Source organism: Nelumbo nucifera, chromosome 8 (genome assembly GCF_055504915.1).
Source record: "Nelumbo nucifera cultivar China Antique chromosome 8, China Antique-T2T, whole genome shotgun sequence".
Classification (NCBI taxonomy): domain Eukaryota; kingdom Viridiplantae; phylum Streptophyta; class Magnoliopsida; order Proteales; family Nelumbonaceae; genus Nelumbo; species Nelumbo nucifera.
In genome coordinates this window covers 54520148-54534374 of record NC_142656.1, presented here as the reverse complement: position 1 = coordinate 54534374, position 14227 = coordinate 54520148, and the positions used below count along the sequence as shown (strand labels likewise).

At 36.1% G+C, this 14227-nt stretch overlaps 1 protein-coding gene across 4 annotated transcripts in view; it reads left to right on the top strand.

Moving 5' to 3' along the window:
- Positions 1-5722, top strand: part of EMB2444 (RNA-binding (RRM/RBD/RNP motifs) family protein) — a 63632-nt gene extending 57910 nt beyond the window's left edge. For all 4 annotated transcript variants that reach the window (XM_088893089.1, XM_010265054.3, XM_088893088.1 and 1 more), the window contains 5 exons: positions 690-752; positions 830-895; positions 4410-4496; positions 4716-4809; positions 5001-5722. In XM_088893089.1, the coding sequence (XP_088749215.1) occupies positions 690-752; positions 830-895; positions 4410-4496; positions 4716-4809; positions 5001-5530 (840 nt within the window). In that variant the 3' untranslated portion in view covers positions 5531-5722. The remainder of the gene's footprint in view (positions 1-689; positions 753-829; positions 896-4409; positions 4497-4715; positions 4810-5000) is intronic.
- Positions 5723-14227: the final 8505 nt, after the last annotated feature.

The following is a 14227-nucleotide window of genomic DNA, read 5'->3' as shown; positions in this document are numbered from 1 at the left end:
GAATCTCACCACTTTGTTTCTAGCCCTAATCCCATCTTCTGACCACCATTCTTTTACCCTTTGCAAAAAGTTTGGAACTTCTAGCCACATGCTTTCAAATCTAAAAGGTGTGGGGCCACCAACAAGATTTTCTTGGTAAAGGCTTAAAGGGCAATGGATTTTCTATATTTTCGGTCTTGTGGAGAATCTGTAGTTCTCAATGATCCATACCGTTATCCCAGAGTCATCTTTAAACCTTGTTCTAGTTAATTAATACTTCTGTACACTCTTCCTTGTGTTATAGTAGTTTTACATCTGTTGGTATCAAAGCTTTTGATTCTACATCAATTGGTATTAGAGTTGTGGTTTTACAATCTACATAGAGTCATAGACTACATTACATCCTTACATCAGTTTGATTTTTATTGATGCATATCTTACTATGTTTAGAACACTTCTATGAGTCCAACCATGTCCAATTGTAATGTAATCTCAAATCCATGTACATGTCAGGACTTCCTGTTTTTCCCTCTTATCCTATGTTTAGGATTAAGGGAAATGCTTTATCAGTCTATGAACTGTTGCAACCTTATTTACTCAATAAAATCCCCATTTCTGCTGCCGAGCAATCTATAAAAAGATAAATTAATGCAAGCTCACCCAAGAATTTCTTTTCACTGTATTATTTGACAAATTTCAATGTCATGCAGGCTTCCCAAGACAAGAAGAGCTTGGATGTTGGAGCAAATCTTTTTGTTGGAAACCTTGACCCTGTAAGATTTTATCAGGCCTTTTACCTGCAACTGACTTGGCTTTAATACTTGAGTTTGACCCTGATATTCTTTTGCAGGATGTGGATGAAAAGCTTTTGTATGACACTTTCAGTGCCTTTGGAGTCATTGTCACAAATCCAAAGGTTACGTTGCTGTGAATTCTTCATAGACATTACTTGTTAATCTTGTGCCTTTCCTCTCTTGGTCTTATCACATTCTTTGTTTCCTTATTTGCAGTTTTAATTGGGGATATTTCCTGGCTGTAACTTTCTGTTAGGCATTGAGTTCTTACTTGAATGTTGAGATTTGAGAACTTGTTAATTTTGTACCTTTCCTCTCTTGGCTTTATCAGATTCATTCTTTCCTAATTTGCAGTTTTATCACCTTTCCTCTCTTGGCCTTATCACATTCTTTGTTTCCTTATTTGCAGTTTTAATTGGGGATATTTCCTGGCTGTAACTTTCTGTTAGGCATTGAGTTCTTACTTGAATGTTGAGATTTGAGAACTTGTTAATTTTGTACCTTTCCTCTCTTGGCTTTATCAGATTCATTCTTTCCTAATTTGCAGTTTTAGCAGACATATTTCCTGGCTGTAACTTCCTGTTGTGTATACAATTCTCATTTGCATGTTGTGAACATACCTAAGTGCTTATTTTCCATGATGATAAAACAACCCTAGGTGCTTGTGTTTTGTACTTTCTTTAAGTATGTTGGCAATTTTGACATATGCTTGAAGGTTGTATTGTATCAGAAAATAAAACACAGTAACATTTCAACAAAACATTGGTATATGGCAGAATAATTACAAGGCAGCATGGCATATGAAAACATACTCAACACTGTCAATTTTATTTGTGCTAATGCATACCTAATTAATGAATTTTTTACATGATAAAGCATACTGAAGCATCTTGGATTTCATAAAGCAATTAAGCTAATCACCCCAAAAAAAGCAATTAAGCAAGAGAACATACACTTATGCATTATTAAATTAGGGAAATGATATTTGGTAATTTGTATTTCATACCCTGCTCAACTTAGCTTATAGAAAGATGAATGATGTTTTTCAGAGGTATATGGATAGTTCAAACAGAAAATATGATTACAGAAACAGGTGAAGAAATTTAACCTAAAACTGAAAATGGAAAAGAAATAGAGGTATTCTTTTTAGGTGAGGTTGTGGGAAGGAGGTGTTTAGGAATTAGGAAGCTTGAGAAGGAGAGAATGGAAAATCTTAATTTTCTCATACTGAGAAGTTTCAGTTATCAGATGACAGCCTTAACTAGTAGTTGGGAGAAAGGTTCAAAATTTTGCAATGGCCAATATGTATCATTTTGGTAGGTCACTGATATGCGAAGCATAGGTGTTTTGTCCTTTTGATCCATTTCAGGGTATAGACAGCCTACGACCTACCCCTGACCTATTTTTGGAAAAAAAAAAAAAAAACTAAAAAAAGGGGATGCACAAGGTTAAAAGTTCCATTACGCCCATTCCAGCATATCATATCGATACTGTGAACCTTGGTTGGAGGTGGGAGAGAGGAGGTTGAAGGTGTTGAATCAAGTGGTACGAGACTGATAAGGTGCTATGGAGGAGGTGAGGACAGTCTTAAGTAGTAGTTGGGAGGTGAGACTTGAGAGAAGTTAAAGGTGTTTAATGGGGTGGTGCTATTGGAGGGGCATATTGATACTGTGAACCTTGGTTGGGAGGTGAGACTTGAGAGAAGTTAAAGCTGTTTAATGGGGTGGTGCTATTGGAGGGGCATATTGATACTGTGAACCTTGGTTGGGAGGCGAGAGGAAGTTGAACCGTTGAAGGTGTTGAATCAGGTGGTATGAGACTGATAAGGTGCTATGGAGGAGGTGAAGACAGTCTTAAGTAGTAGTTGGGAGGTAAGAATTTAGAGGAAGTTAAAGGTGTTTAATGGGGTGGTGCCATTAGAGGAGGTGCGATGAAGAGTTGGTTTGTGTTCCACTTGATGATCTTTTGCCTTTTCTTTTGGCTTCTTTGTTGTTACTGTTGATTTCTTTTGGAGGAGTATGGGGCTCATTATTTTCCTAGCAATAATTGGGCTGGAAAGGGGTTGGTTATGGTTGTTGTACTTTTCCTATTGGTGATTGTTCTGTGAAAGAGTTTGGAGTCATTTGATGGAGTTGTGATGGTGGGGAGCTTTTTGTCCATTCATTCATCTAGGTGCTTTTTTGTCAGCTAAGGTTGTACTCTCTCTCCTTTCTTATTTTACTTGAATATTCATTCTACTATTAGAAACATTTTAAATACAAAATACAACGAGACAAATTAAACTTCATTAATTACTAGGTTCAATGTTGTCCAGAAATCGGCTCCAGATGGCAATCTTTCAGCATCTTCATACTTGGGTGAGCTGACAGTTGTTCCATTATCATGAAAATATGCTATCCTGTTGTTACCTTGTTTCCCATAAAAAATCTTAAGGCAATCTCTGATATGGACAAAGCCTTGCCTTGATTGTTCCTTTTTTTTCTAAGAATATTTAAAATAATGTGTCAATTGAATTGATAAAAGTTTTTAAGTTATTTTTTGGAGGAATTGGCAAGGGTTTGAATGCAACTTTTATAGCCCAAATCCCTGAAATGGTGGGGGCTTTCAATCCTAGAAACTTCCGTCCCATCACCTCAGGTAATCTTTGAAATAATTGCTAAAATTCTCTCTTAGTGGAGTCTGTGTTACAACCATTCAGCCTAGATCTGTTTCTATTAGAAGATGTTTCACTTGTGAATTATTCAATGGTTGGTTTTGATTTCTAAACACGGGAATAGTGGTGTCCAGACCCATTTTGGGTCTTTCGAATCCAGATTGAATATGCTTCCATCTGGTAATATGGAATATGGGCATCTCTAAAGGAGTTCTTAAAATATGGTTTGGCAATCCCTCAACCAAATGTTTTGCCTAATAAATGAACTAATGAAGAAAAAGTCAGTACTCAAAACATACAAATTATAGAAACTTGTAGTGAACCAGGTTTCTGCTGAAGTTGAGAATTGTGGTCAATGAACCTGGTATTGAAGCTATCTTTATTAAAGCACTGAACCATGTAAGTATGATTACAACTTTGTTTTACTCCAAATATTTTTTTTTTATCAGCTGTTTTACTCCAAAGCTTTTTTTTATCAGCTGTTTTACTCCAAGCTTCATGCACAAGGTTCAAGGTATCATATGATGAGTCCGGATCTGCTCCTCACACCAACCTCACAACACACCCCAACCGTATGTTGAACATCTACCATACTTATGTGTTATTATTCATGGGAGATGTTCCCAATGCATGGTGGGATGTGCCTGTGGGGTTGGTGTGAGGTGCATCTTTGAGGAGCAAATCCCAATTCTCATATGATACATATTAATTTTGAACCCACTGATACTCTAATTTTGAAGAATTTGGTTATTTCAACTTTATTAAACATTGATGCACTCTTAGTTGCATTTCATTTTGAATGTTGCTATACCTTCAAGGGTTCATTCAAAAATGCACTTGATTACTAGTTATGTGTTTCAATCTAAATATGCCTGGTTTTTCTCATTAATTTTGCTTACGTATTAACCATTGTGTATTGATCAGTGATACATCAATCTAAATATCTAATTGAGTTCTGATGTATGACTTTTGTCCTGTTTCAGATAATGAGAGATCCTGAAACCGGAAATTCTCGTGGTTTTGGTTTTGTTAGCTATGATTCCTTTGAGGCTTCTGATGCAGCCATTGAGGTAATTCTATTTTGTTTGTGCAGTTTTACTTTGGTGGTTCTTGATCTTTACTTGAAAAGAAATGATGTCTCAGGATGAACATAAAATTGAACCCTTGTCCCATCAACAGTTATGCCTTTCTTCTTGATTAGGTTGAGTGAAACCTAGTTGTCCTTGTCTTGTTCAACAGCAAACCATCTGAAGTAGTGTATTCTCATTTTGTTTTTCCTGTTTCTGCAGGCAATGAATGGTCAGTATCTTTGCAATCGTCAAATAACAGTGTCTTATGCATACAAGAAAGACACCAAAGGGGAGCGTCATGGTACTCCGGCAGGTATGGATCTTCTGTTTATTGCCTTGACCTTAATGTTAGGCCTCATCATGCTGAATTTACCATATCAATTTTCCATATGAGCTGGTGCAAATGATTCATTTATTGGTTTTCCATATCAAATTTACCATATCAATTTGTGTTTTAAATATTTTGTTTAAATAATGCTGCTTATGTTTGCTAATAAACTGCAGAGAGAGTTTTGGCCGCGAGCAATCCTAGTGCACAGAAGAATAGGCCCCATACTATGTTTGCAACTGGACCTCCCACACTCCCTGCTGGTCCTCCGGCCAATGGTACAATGGGGACTCCAGTACCTCCTCGCCCTTTTGCCAATGGTCCTATTCCACCGGCACAAATTCCAGCAATTCGCCCTCCCCCTCCACAAGGAGGGGCCTTTCCACCTCCTATGCAGCTATCAGGCCCACCAACTTGGACAGGTCAGCCACAGCAACAGGGCCAAGGGCCACCTGTCATGCCACCTCCACTTCAGCAGTTCAGACCTCCTGTCAGACCACCACCACCTAATATCCCACCACCTCCCCCACCACATGCAGCAGGACTTTCAAGGCCACCACCACCTCCCATGGGGGTGAGTGCACCACCACCTGTTTGGCGCCTAGCTCCACCTCCGCAGCAAATGGTTGGGAGACCTATGCCTCCACCTCAAATGTCCATGCCACCACCTCCACCTCCCAATGCTCCACCTCCATCTGCGAGTTGAGAGAGAAAAACATTGATGAGCTATCGTTTACTCCCAAAAGTTTTGTTGCTGGGTATATGTTGACAATGAAGAGGATCTTGCTGTTGTTTTATTTTTTCGACTTTTTGCTGATTGTAATGTAATATAGACATGAAAACCATTCGGTAAAGTTCTTTACTCGCTAAGTGAAAAAACCAGTTGTTTGAATTCCACTACTCGGGGGGTGTTCTGCGACATGAATTGTTCTTTTTGTGATTTCTAGGAAATTGTGCCCCTAGATGGTTTGAAGAACCACTATTTCTTAAAATGGAAAACTTTGAAAGTACGCAGAACATATTCTTGGTTGTATAGCTTTTATTTATTTATTTTTCAAAGGAGAATCAGAAGTTCTTAGTTTTTTTTTTTTTTAATTTTTGGTTTCAAAAACATGATTTTCTTTGGACCCAAATTCATTGAATGTGGGATGATATGATTCGTTTTTTCTTTTGGAAGTGAAATAAACTATAAAGCAGAGCTTGTGAGGATATTTTGGTTTCTGTTTAAGTGCCACAGGATTAAGCACTTAGCAGTTGCCTAGATCCGGCTTATGGGAGTGAAAGTATACATCTTTTAAAGCATTTATTTCGTTTGTTTTTACAATGTCATTTTTTTTAATCAAACCAAAAAATTTAATGAGTTGAACTCTCGGGTTTGGGGTATTTCTTGCTCATTCTTTGTTGGTCGTTTCCTTGAAAGCGTAGTCGTGACAACTCTGATTCTTGTAATATTTACCTATTCCGTAAACAATTGCAAGAGCTGTAATTGGATCGGATTTTGGAGTGAATGTACCTCCATCCGAGTTCGTTCCCAAGTGCGATCAGATCTATGGATGGTCAGGTCCAATTCATAATTCATCGGACCTTATGGATATTTGGATGTTATACAAGTTAGGTTATTGGGAGTCGAATGAATGAATGGAGTTTGAGCGTCAATTGATCTTGCCATTGTGGTTGCCTTGCAGTTTTGTTGAATGTTGAATTGTTGATCACCTTCCTGAATAACTTTTGACTAATACCATCTCACCTTACTCATCCTCTGTCAATTTCTCCCCAGAATTCTTCTCTAGTCGATTTAGAAGCCAAAGTTTGTTACTTCAATGAAAAGCTGCATCCAGAACATGTATTAAATGAAAGAGCCCAGCCAAATAATGAGAAAGGAAAACAAGGGAAGATACTTTCTAAAGAACATGATAAAAAACACAAAAAATACATTCAGGTTCCCCTTGAATATGGTGAACAGAATAGAAGCAATACTCAGAAGTTATGGAACATATACTCAACCAACACAGGAAACGACAGATGGGAAGAACAAAGAAATCTTCAGACTGATCAAATAAAAAACAAGTTGATCTTGAGCAAAGAATTGAGAAGTTTGATCTCAAGTATCATTTTATACCGTTGATTCTTGATTTCTCAAAGAACGTGCCAACCAGGAGAAGAGGGTTCTCTGGACCTCTCCTATCTAGATTTCTCAAAATTCTCTGGACCTTTTTTTTTTCTGTTGCTTAAGTTTATTTCAATCAGAGTTTGGATTTTGGATTTCCTCCTCACACCCACCTCACAGCAAGTTGCAGCTGCACGTTAAGAATATATCTGGTACTTGGGCAATACTTGGTTTTACCTGCCATTGGCAATACTTGGCTCCTACCCCATTGGAGGACATGTGTCCTGCCACCTCTTGTTTTCAGATTTAAACCCTGAAATTAAACCCTAAACCTTAAAAGTTGAACTCTAAAGTCTAAACTCTTAAATCCTAAAAACTCTAACTCCAAACCTTAAACCCTATAGTCTAAAGTCTAAACCCTTAAATCCTAACCCAAAACCTTAAATTTATTGTATAAAATGCCTTTGGTTGGATGCATGACTGCATGTCCTCCAATAGGGTTGGAACTAGAACAAGAAAAGCATCAAAGAGTGAAAAGAACAACCATTGACCTAATCGTAAAAAGGAAGTCTTAAATTATCTTCATGAAGCAGATGCTTGAATGGGCTAGAAATACTCTCCATGGACCATGGTGGTGAATTAGTGATTAGTGACTACTTAATAAATCTCTTTACCAATACGAGTTCAGATCTGTGGGGCGCCCCACAGCGTCCCACAGCACATCCCTGCCATGTATTGAGAACACCTCCCAATGATAGTATCAAAACCGATGATGTCATCATCGGGAGATGTTCCCAATACACGGCGGAGATGTACTGTGGGGCGCAGATGTGTACTCTACCAATACCTTTATTTTCCAGAAAATCAAGACACTAGTTTCCTTCAACCTAAGAGTGGTGAAAAGCAAGATTAGTACCTGCACTTGTCCTCTTAACCTCACATAACAAGTAATTAATTTGCCAAGATTGTGAAGTCTTGCCTAGCAAAACTTTCCACTTAAACGTCCGTATTTGGCAATTGGCATATCAAAGCTTGAGGCCATCATGAACAGCAAGAATGTTGGTAAGAATAGATGTACCATTTACCATGGAAGTTATGAAAAACAAAACAGAATGTACCAAAACTATTTCTTACAACCTCACCAATTCCACTTCCACGTAAGCTTGGATTGCCTTGGCAGGCACCATCCATATTTAATTTAAATAGAGAGTTTCTATAAAAAAAAAAGAAGAATTATGGGGATAGTGCCAAAAAATTCCACTGAGTTTTTTCTTCTCTCTTTATATAGATTTGATAGGAATATTTAGAATATTAAGCTCAAGGGAGCAATTATCCATAGTAGAAGGTTGGCAGTAAAATTTGAGCCAGGTTTGGCTGGAGACAAAATTGTACACAACGGGCGGGGCTACCTATCACTCCAGTGTTCAGTACAGATGGGGCCTAGATTGAGCCCAGTGTGAACACTGGCGTGTTTACTCGTGATAGGTAGCCCAGCCTGGTGTGTATAATTTTGTCTCCAGTTCATCCAGATTGGTAAAATTCATAGTTAAGTGTACAATTCTAAAACTTATTAATTTTGAAATTAATTTTAACTGTTCTAAGATTCTTCTATAACAATTTATAACCTTTGAGACTAGAAAGCCTATTAAAATTACTTGCTAGGTTTTTTGTGCAATGGATACATGGGAGATTGGCCATTCTCACTAGGGTACAACTTGGATTGTAGTGGGATCAGCTAGACATGACCCAGGATAATGCTTAGGTTGGACTTTGGATAGACCAAGCCCAAGGAATGTTATAAGGCTTCTTCTATTTCAATTTCTCTTGACAAAGAATGTACATTGCATGGGTCCCTACCATTGTTTAGAAAACTGGACCAGATTGGTTGGTCAGACCTTGAACCGTGACCTAGGCCCCTAGCCAGTCTGGTCAATGGATGGTTCAACCTAAATACCAGTGAACTGGTCTCGGTTTTAGAAAAGAAGCTAGTATTTTGAATTATTTTTAAACATAATTGCAAGCTTCCGAAGGCCATACCTTTGCACTTGGATGTCCGATTAGGGTGATCTTTTTATTTTCCTAACTAACTTTTTGAGACGTACATGTTCCCAAAGGTGCCTGTTTTTGCCAAAAATGCCTTTTTTAGCCTCAAGTCTTAATTTTTAATATAAAAATTGAAACTAAAATAAAAATCTGTTATAGCACAATATAATTACATATTTTTAGTATATGTATATAATTAATATTGTTATGTATATATGATATAATTGTGCATATATATTAAGAGAGAGAGAGAGAGACCAAGCGTTATTATAATCCTGATTACAATTTCTTCAATAGAGTTCTGAAAATAATTCATAATAGGTGCAAAAATACTGAGTAACGATGGAGTTTGTGCCTCTTAAAAATAAGGGAGTTTGCTTAAATAGCCCTCTCAAAGTAATGGATAACAAAGAGTTTATATGCAAAACCCAAAATCAACATGTTCAAATGGCACAGAAAATAATGAAGTAAAAAGAGAGATGAGAAAAAAGAGAAGAGAAGAAAAGAAAAGCACACAATTTTCAAGGTTTTTAAAACCGATTTGGAGAACGAACCGGCTAGGGGTCTGGTTTCTGAGTTGAACGGTCTGACTATTCGAGCTAAATGGTCAGTTCGTTCTGACAAAAAAAATAAAAAATGGTCAAAACTGTTTGAACAGTTCGAATGGTTAACCGCCTAGGTCAGCGGTTTTCTGACCAAAAACAACGATTTTTCGAAAAAAATCGGGTTTTGGGGAAAAACAGAACTAGTCACCTGATTGTTTCCCAGTTTTTTTGGTCCGACCGTCTGGTTTTAAAAACCATGCAAATTTTCATGATTGTCCATCACTGGTGAAAAAGTAAAAACCCACTAAAGAGAATGATAATGGAGCATACAAGATTGAGTGACATCTCTAAAACCCTAAATCCTAATACATTCCAAGAATTTTGGCACTGTTTGAATATATTTCTACTTTTGTACTTTTAAAAATGTCAAAATATAAAATATATAAAATACTTTTATTTTGGTAATTTTGCTTTGAAAATCATTTGTACAAAAAAAAAATTGAAAAGTATGCCTTTCAAAACAGAAGCACCATTTTCTGTTTGGCAAAAGTATGTCCATTTGTACTTTTAATGACGATTTCCCATGGTTTCAGGGTCTGCGATCAGTGATGGTAGTCCGATTCTAGCAATAGCGAGCTGAGGTAGAATCGAGAGTTTTATTGAAGGGTCCCATTCGCATAAAAATGAAAGCACAACTTCACCAAAAGCACAAAAAAGTATAAAATACACATTACAAATGCTATATTGTGTTTTTTGTATTTTTATACTTTGAAAAGTATGACAATACTTTATAAAAATAGTCTATCCAAACAGGGCCTGTCTTATTTGTTCTTGGCTTCTAAGAAAATGAGATATGAATATGAGTCATGAAAAAACCCCAACCACATATAGAAAATTTTCCTCAAAATTATCACAAATCTCAAATAATTTTTCTTTTTCAGATTTTTCTTGACAACTGATCAACGTAGTTATGATCAAAGGTGCTCTCCTAGCAGGCTAGCAGTACTTAGCAAAAAGCAATTTATTAAAGCATATCCCATCTTTGATAAAAAGAGCGTGCCAATAAGGTTATGTTTGGTTTAAAGGAGAAGATTAAAAAACTGATACAAGGTTTGTAAAGACTTTCTTACATTTTCATTCCTTACTTTTCCATCAAACCAAATACAGTGTAAATGAATACTCAGTTTTATGTTTGATTTATTGGTGCGCCCAACGATGGGCACGACTGTGCATATATATCTGTCATGCCCGTTGGCATAGCCTTGGCTAAAACCGTAAATATCACAGCCTTAGATGTGTTGATATGACCCTACTTGGGGATATTTGTTATCAAAATTGTGATCTGCCTTAATCAGAACGGTCTTTTTGAGTACTCAATTGATTCTGAATTTAATGCCAAGTTTGGAAAAAGTATAAATATAATACAAATATATACGGTGTAAAGCCTTGTATTTTATATTTCTAAACCTGTATTTGTATTCTAAATATTTCAATTTGTACTCCTTCCAAACTGAGTCTAAACTTAGAATATTTGAAATAATATGATATTTCATGGGATATTTACATTTATACATTCAGGGTATTTGTCGTTATCAAAATTGTGATGTGCCCTAATTTTTTGGCTGCCAATTGAGCCTTGGGTGCAAACGAGCTGAGTCTACTTGGCTTGTCAAATACTCGAACTCAGTTCAAAGTAATCGAGTTCTAGTCAATCTCTCGACTCGAGTTGACAAGCTTGAGCTTCACAATATCCAGCTCAAGTAACTTGTGAGCCTAATGGACTCATAATAGAATACTATTTTTTAACAATATAAATAGACATTATTTTTTTAGATAAGTGGACTACAATCCATCTCAGAAATCTGAATTACAGCCCCCTCCTATCTATTAATAGCCCGCCCCCTTCTCCCCCATAAACCACATATCGTCTATAAATTTGGCATCAACCCACGCACAGGATTCACTAGAAATCCTAGCTCCACTCTAGGGGTGTATTGAACTATAAAACCCCTTTTTTTTGTTTTTGACACTAACTTATTTATGGTATAGATAAATACATTTGTAATTAATTTTCATAATATATTTTTATATATAGTATTTATAATATCGATTTATCTAATTTTTTTTAATATATATTCATGTTTCCTAATTTACTTTTATTTTTAATATGATTAATATTAGTTTATTTATAGTTTTTAATATTAACTTATTTATAAATGGTTCAAATCGAGCTCAAATAGCTTACAAAATTTTGATTCAAGCAAAAGTTAAGCTAAAAAAATTGAAACTTGATCGAACTTAAATCAAATTTTAACTCTGAGTTTTTGAGTTGAGCTTGAACTTGAGCAGCCTAATACTTGACTCAATTTTAGCTTTATTACACCCCTAATTGAGCTTGACTTTTAAAGTTAGAATAGGTTAATAACATAGATAATTTCACTATATATTTATATGTTTAGAGGACTTAAATCGCTTCTTCCTCCCTACCAATTATGCTCATTCCTCTTCTGGACTTCGACATTTTGCAAAAACAATCCAAATGCATAAAACATAGGCACCCTCTCCATTAATTATCCTATATCGATTAAAATGTTGAAATCATGATTATACCCTTGTTATGAATTTAACCCCAACTTGAATTTTGTTGTTGTAAACAATAAAAACCACTTGAGTAAAATGAAACAACTTTGAAGAATAATTTGACAAATCTTCACCCAATAAATTTTTTTATGAGCAAAAATGGAATTTTAAAAACTTTAAAACAATATATCAGCATTTTCAAGACAATTAATGGATATCTATTTGCGACATGAAGAGAGGCTTTTGTGGATTTTAAAATAAAGGGGAGGTTTTATTCATGGTTTTCAAAATTGGATCGGACGGGAATTGGTCATGTGACCGGTTCTGTTTTTTTTCCCAAAACAGGATTTTTACAAAAAATCATTGATTTGGTTAGAAAGCTATTGATTCGGACAATTGGACCATACAAACTGTTCAACGGTTTTGACCATTTTTTTAGTTTTTGGCAGAACGGGCTAACCGTTCGACCCGATAACCGGACTCCTAACCGGTTTGATTTCCGGGGCAGTTTTAAAAACCTTGGTTCTAGTAACTTTCCTAATATGTATATGTGCATGTTTTGTTGGGATTATAAGATGCAAACATTGTTTAATCTTTAGTATCCTCGAATCATTAGATTTATTTATTTTTTTACCAATAAAAAAAAGAATCAGTGGATTTATTTGGGTCAAATTTTTGAAATTCCATTGGACACCTTGGGATTTTTGCTACTTGCTTAAACTTGAACTTTGAATTATTGCATTAATATTATAAAAAGACAACAAATATTAATAAAATCATCTAAGTTCTACTTTAAAAAATGAACTTTATCATGGACCAAAATCTGAAATTAATGAAATTTGAAACCTAGATTATAACTCTCCGCAGAAGCAAAACAAAATTCAGAAATGTGACAATTTTCAATTTTTTACTTTCAAGAAGGAAACTATTATTATTTTTTTTTCTGTGCTCTATCAGATTCAGTTGGTGTTATGCCATTTCATTTCATTTTGGGAAAATTCCTAATTAGTATCATGTACTTTAGGCCTAGTGTTACTTTAGTCCCTAGACTTTAAAATATGGCAATTCAGTATTCGAACTTTCAAAATATGCCAATACAATACCTGTTGTTAACTAGCTGTTAATTAACATGTAAGAGGATATAAATGCCCTTCGTGTGTCATCTAACTTTGTTTATCTACCACACCCACAAACCTCATTGCATCATTCAAAACGCTTTGTTAACACTCTACAAAATTCCCTTCTTCCCCTTGAGCACCGATAGTGTTACCTCTTGTTTGGGTCCATTTGACCTTGAGCAGTGATGGCGTTACCTTGGCCTTTCATAGGCTGTAGAGCATATATATTACAATTCTATAACACAACAGTTGTATTCCCAAATATGAAATCCCCCATCTCGTATATGTTACATTCTCTGTAAAATTGCCATAGTGAATGCCTATACAAGGTATCTTCATACCCTTCGAAGCTGCAACTGTAGAAAGTTAAAAAGTTGGCCCCATTTTGGATTGCCATTGCATGGCCCTTGGCTGGTCTTGCAGTATTGTGGATGTTGGGAAAATGGGGTCACTCACACTTTGGAGGAGAAGCTCTGAGGCGCGTCTGAAGACATTGTCTTTAAAATGCTATTTTCCCTCACTCAGTTTCACTGAGTTTGCTATTGGGTTATAGGCAAATCCATTCCTAGGATACAATAGAGCCTTGGGCAAGAATCTACAATCAACAAAGTTGAAGAGTCTCCAAAGAAACTTTCTGTGAGACTGTAGCAGATCGGACTTAGAGAGAGAGAAAGTGAATTTCGAAAATGTGTGTTTGAGAAGTCTGATTCATGCTCCTTAAATAATTTATGAAGAGGTATGAAGAAAAGATAGGTGCTGATTAAGAGAAAGCACCTTGAACAGTCACAATTTCAAACATTGTGACTATTTAAAAGGTAGTTAATAGTTAATGACTGTTAACTTTTAATTGTGCCTCTTGACCACACCCGATCAAATTGTGACCATTGATCTCATCAACGGTGATCAACGGTTAGCATCGCACCAAAACCAAAGCCTCCCTTCGTGAGCCACGCGGGTGTGCGCAAAGTGCGCCTCTAAAGTACTTCATTGTGCCACACACACATGTGCGC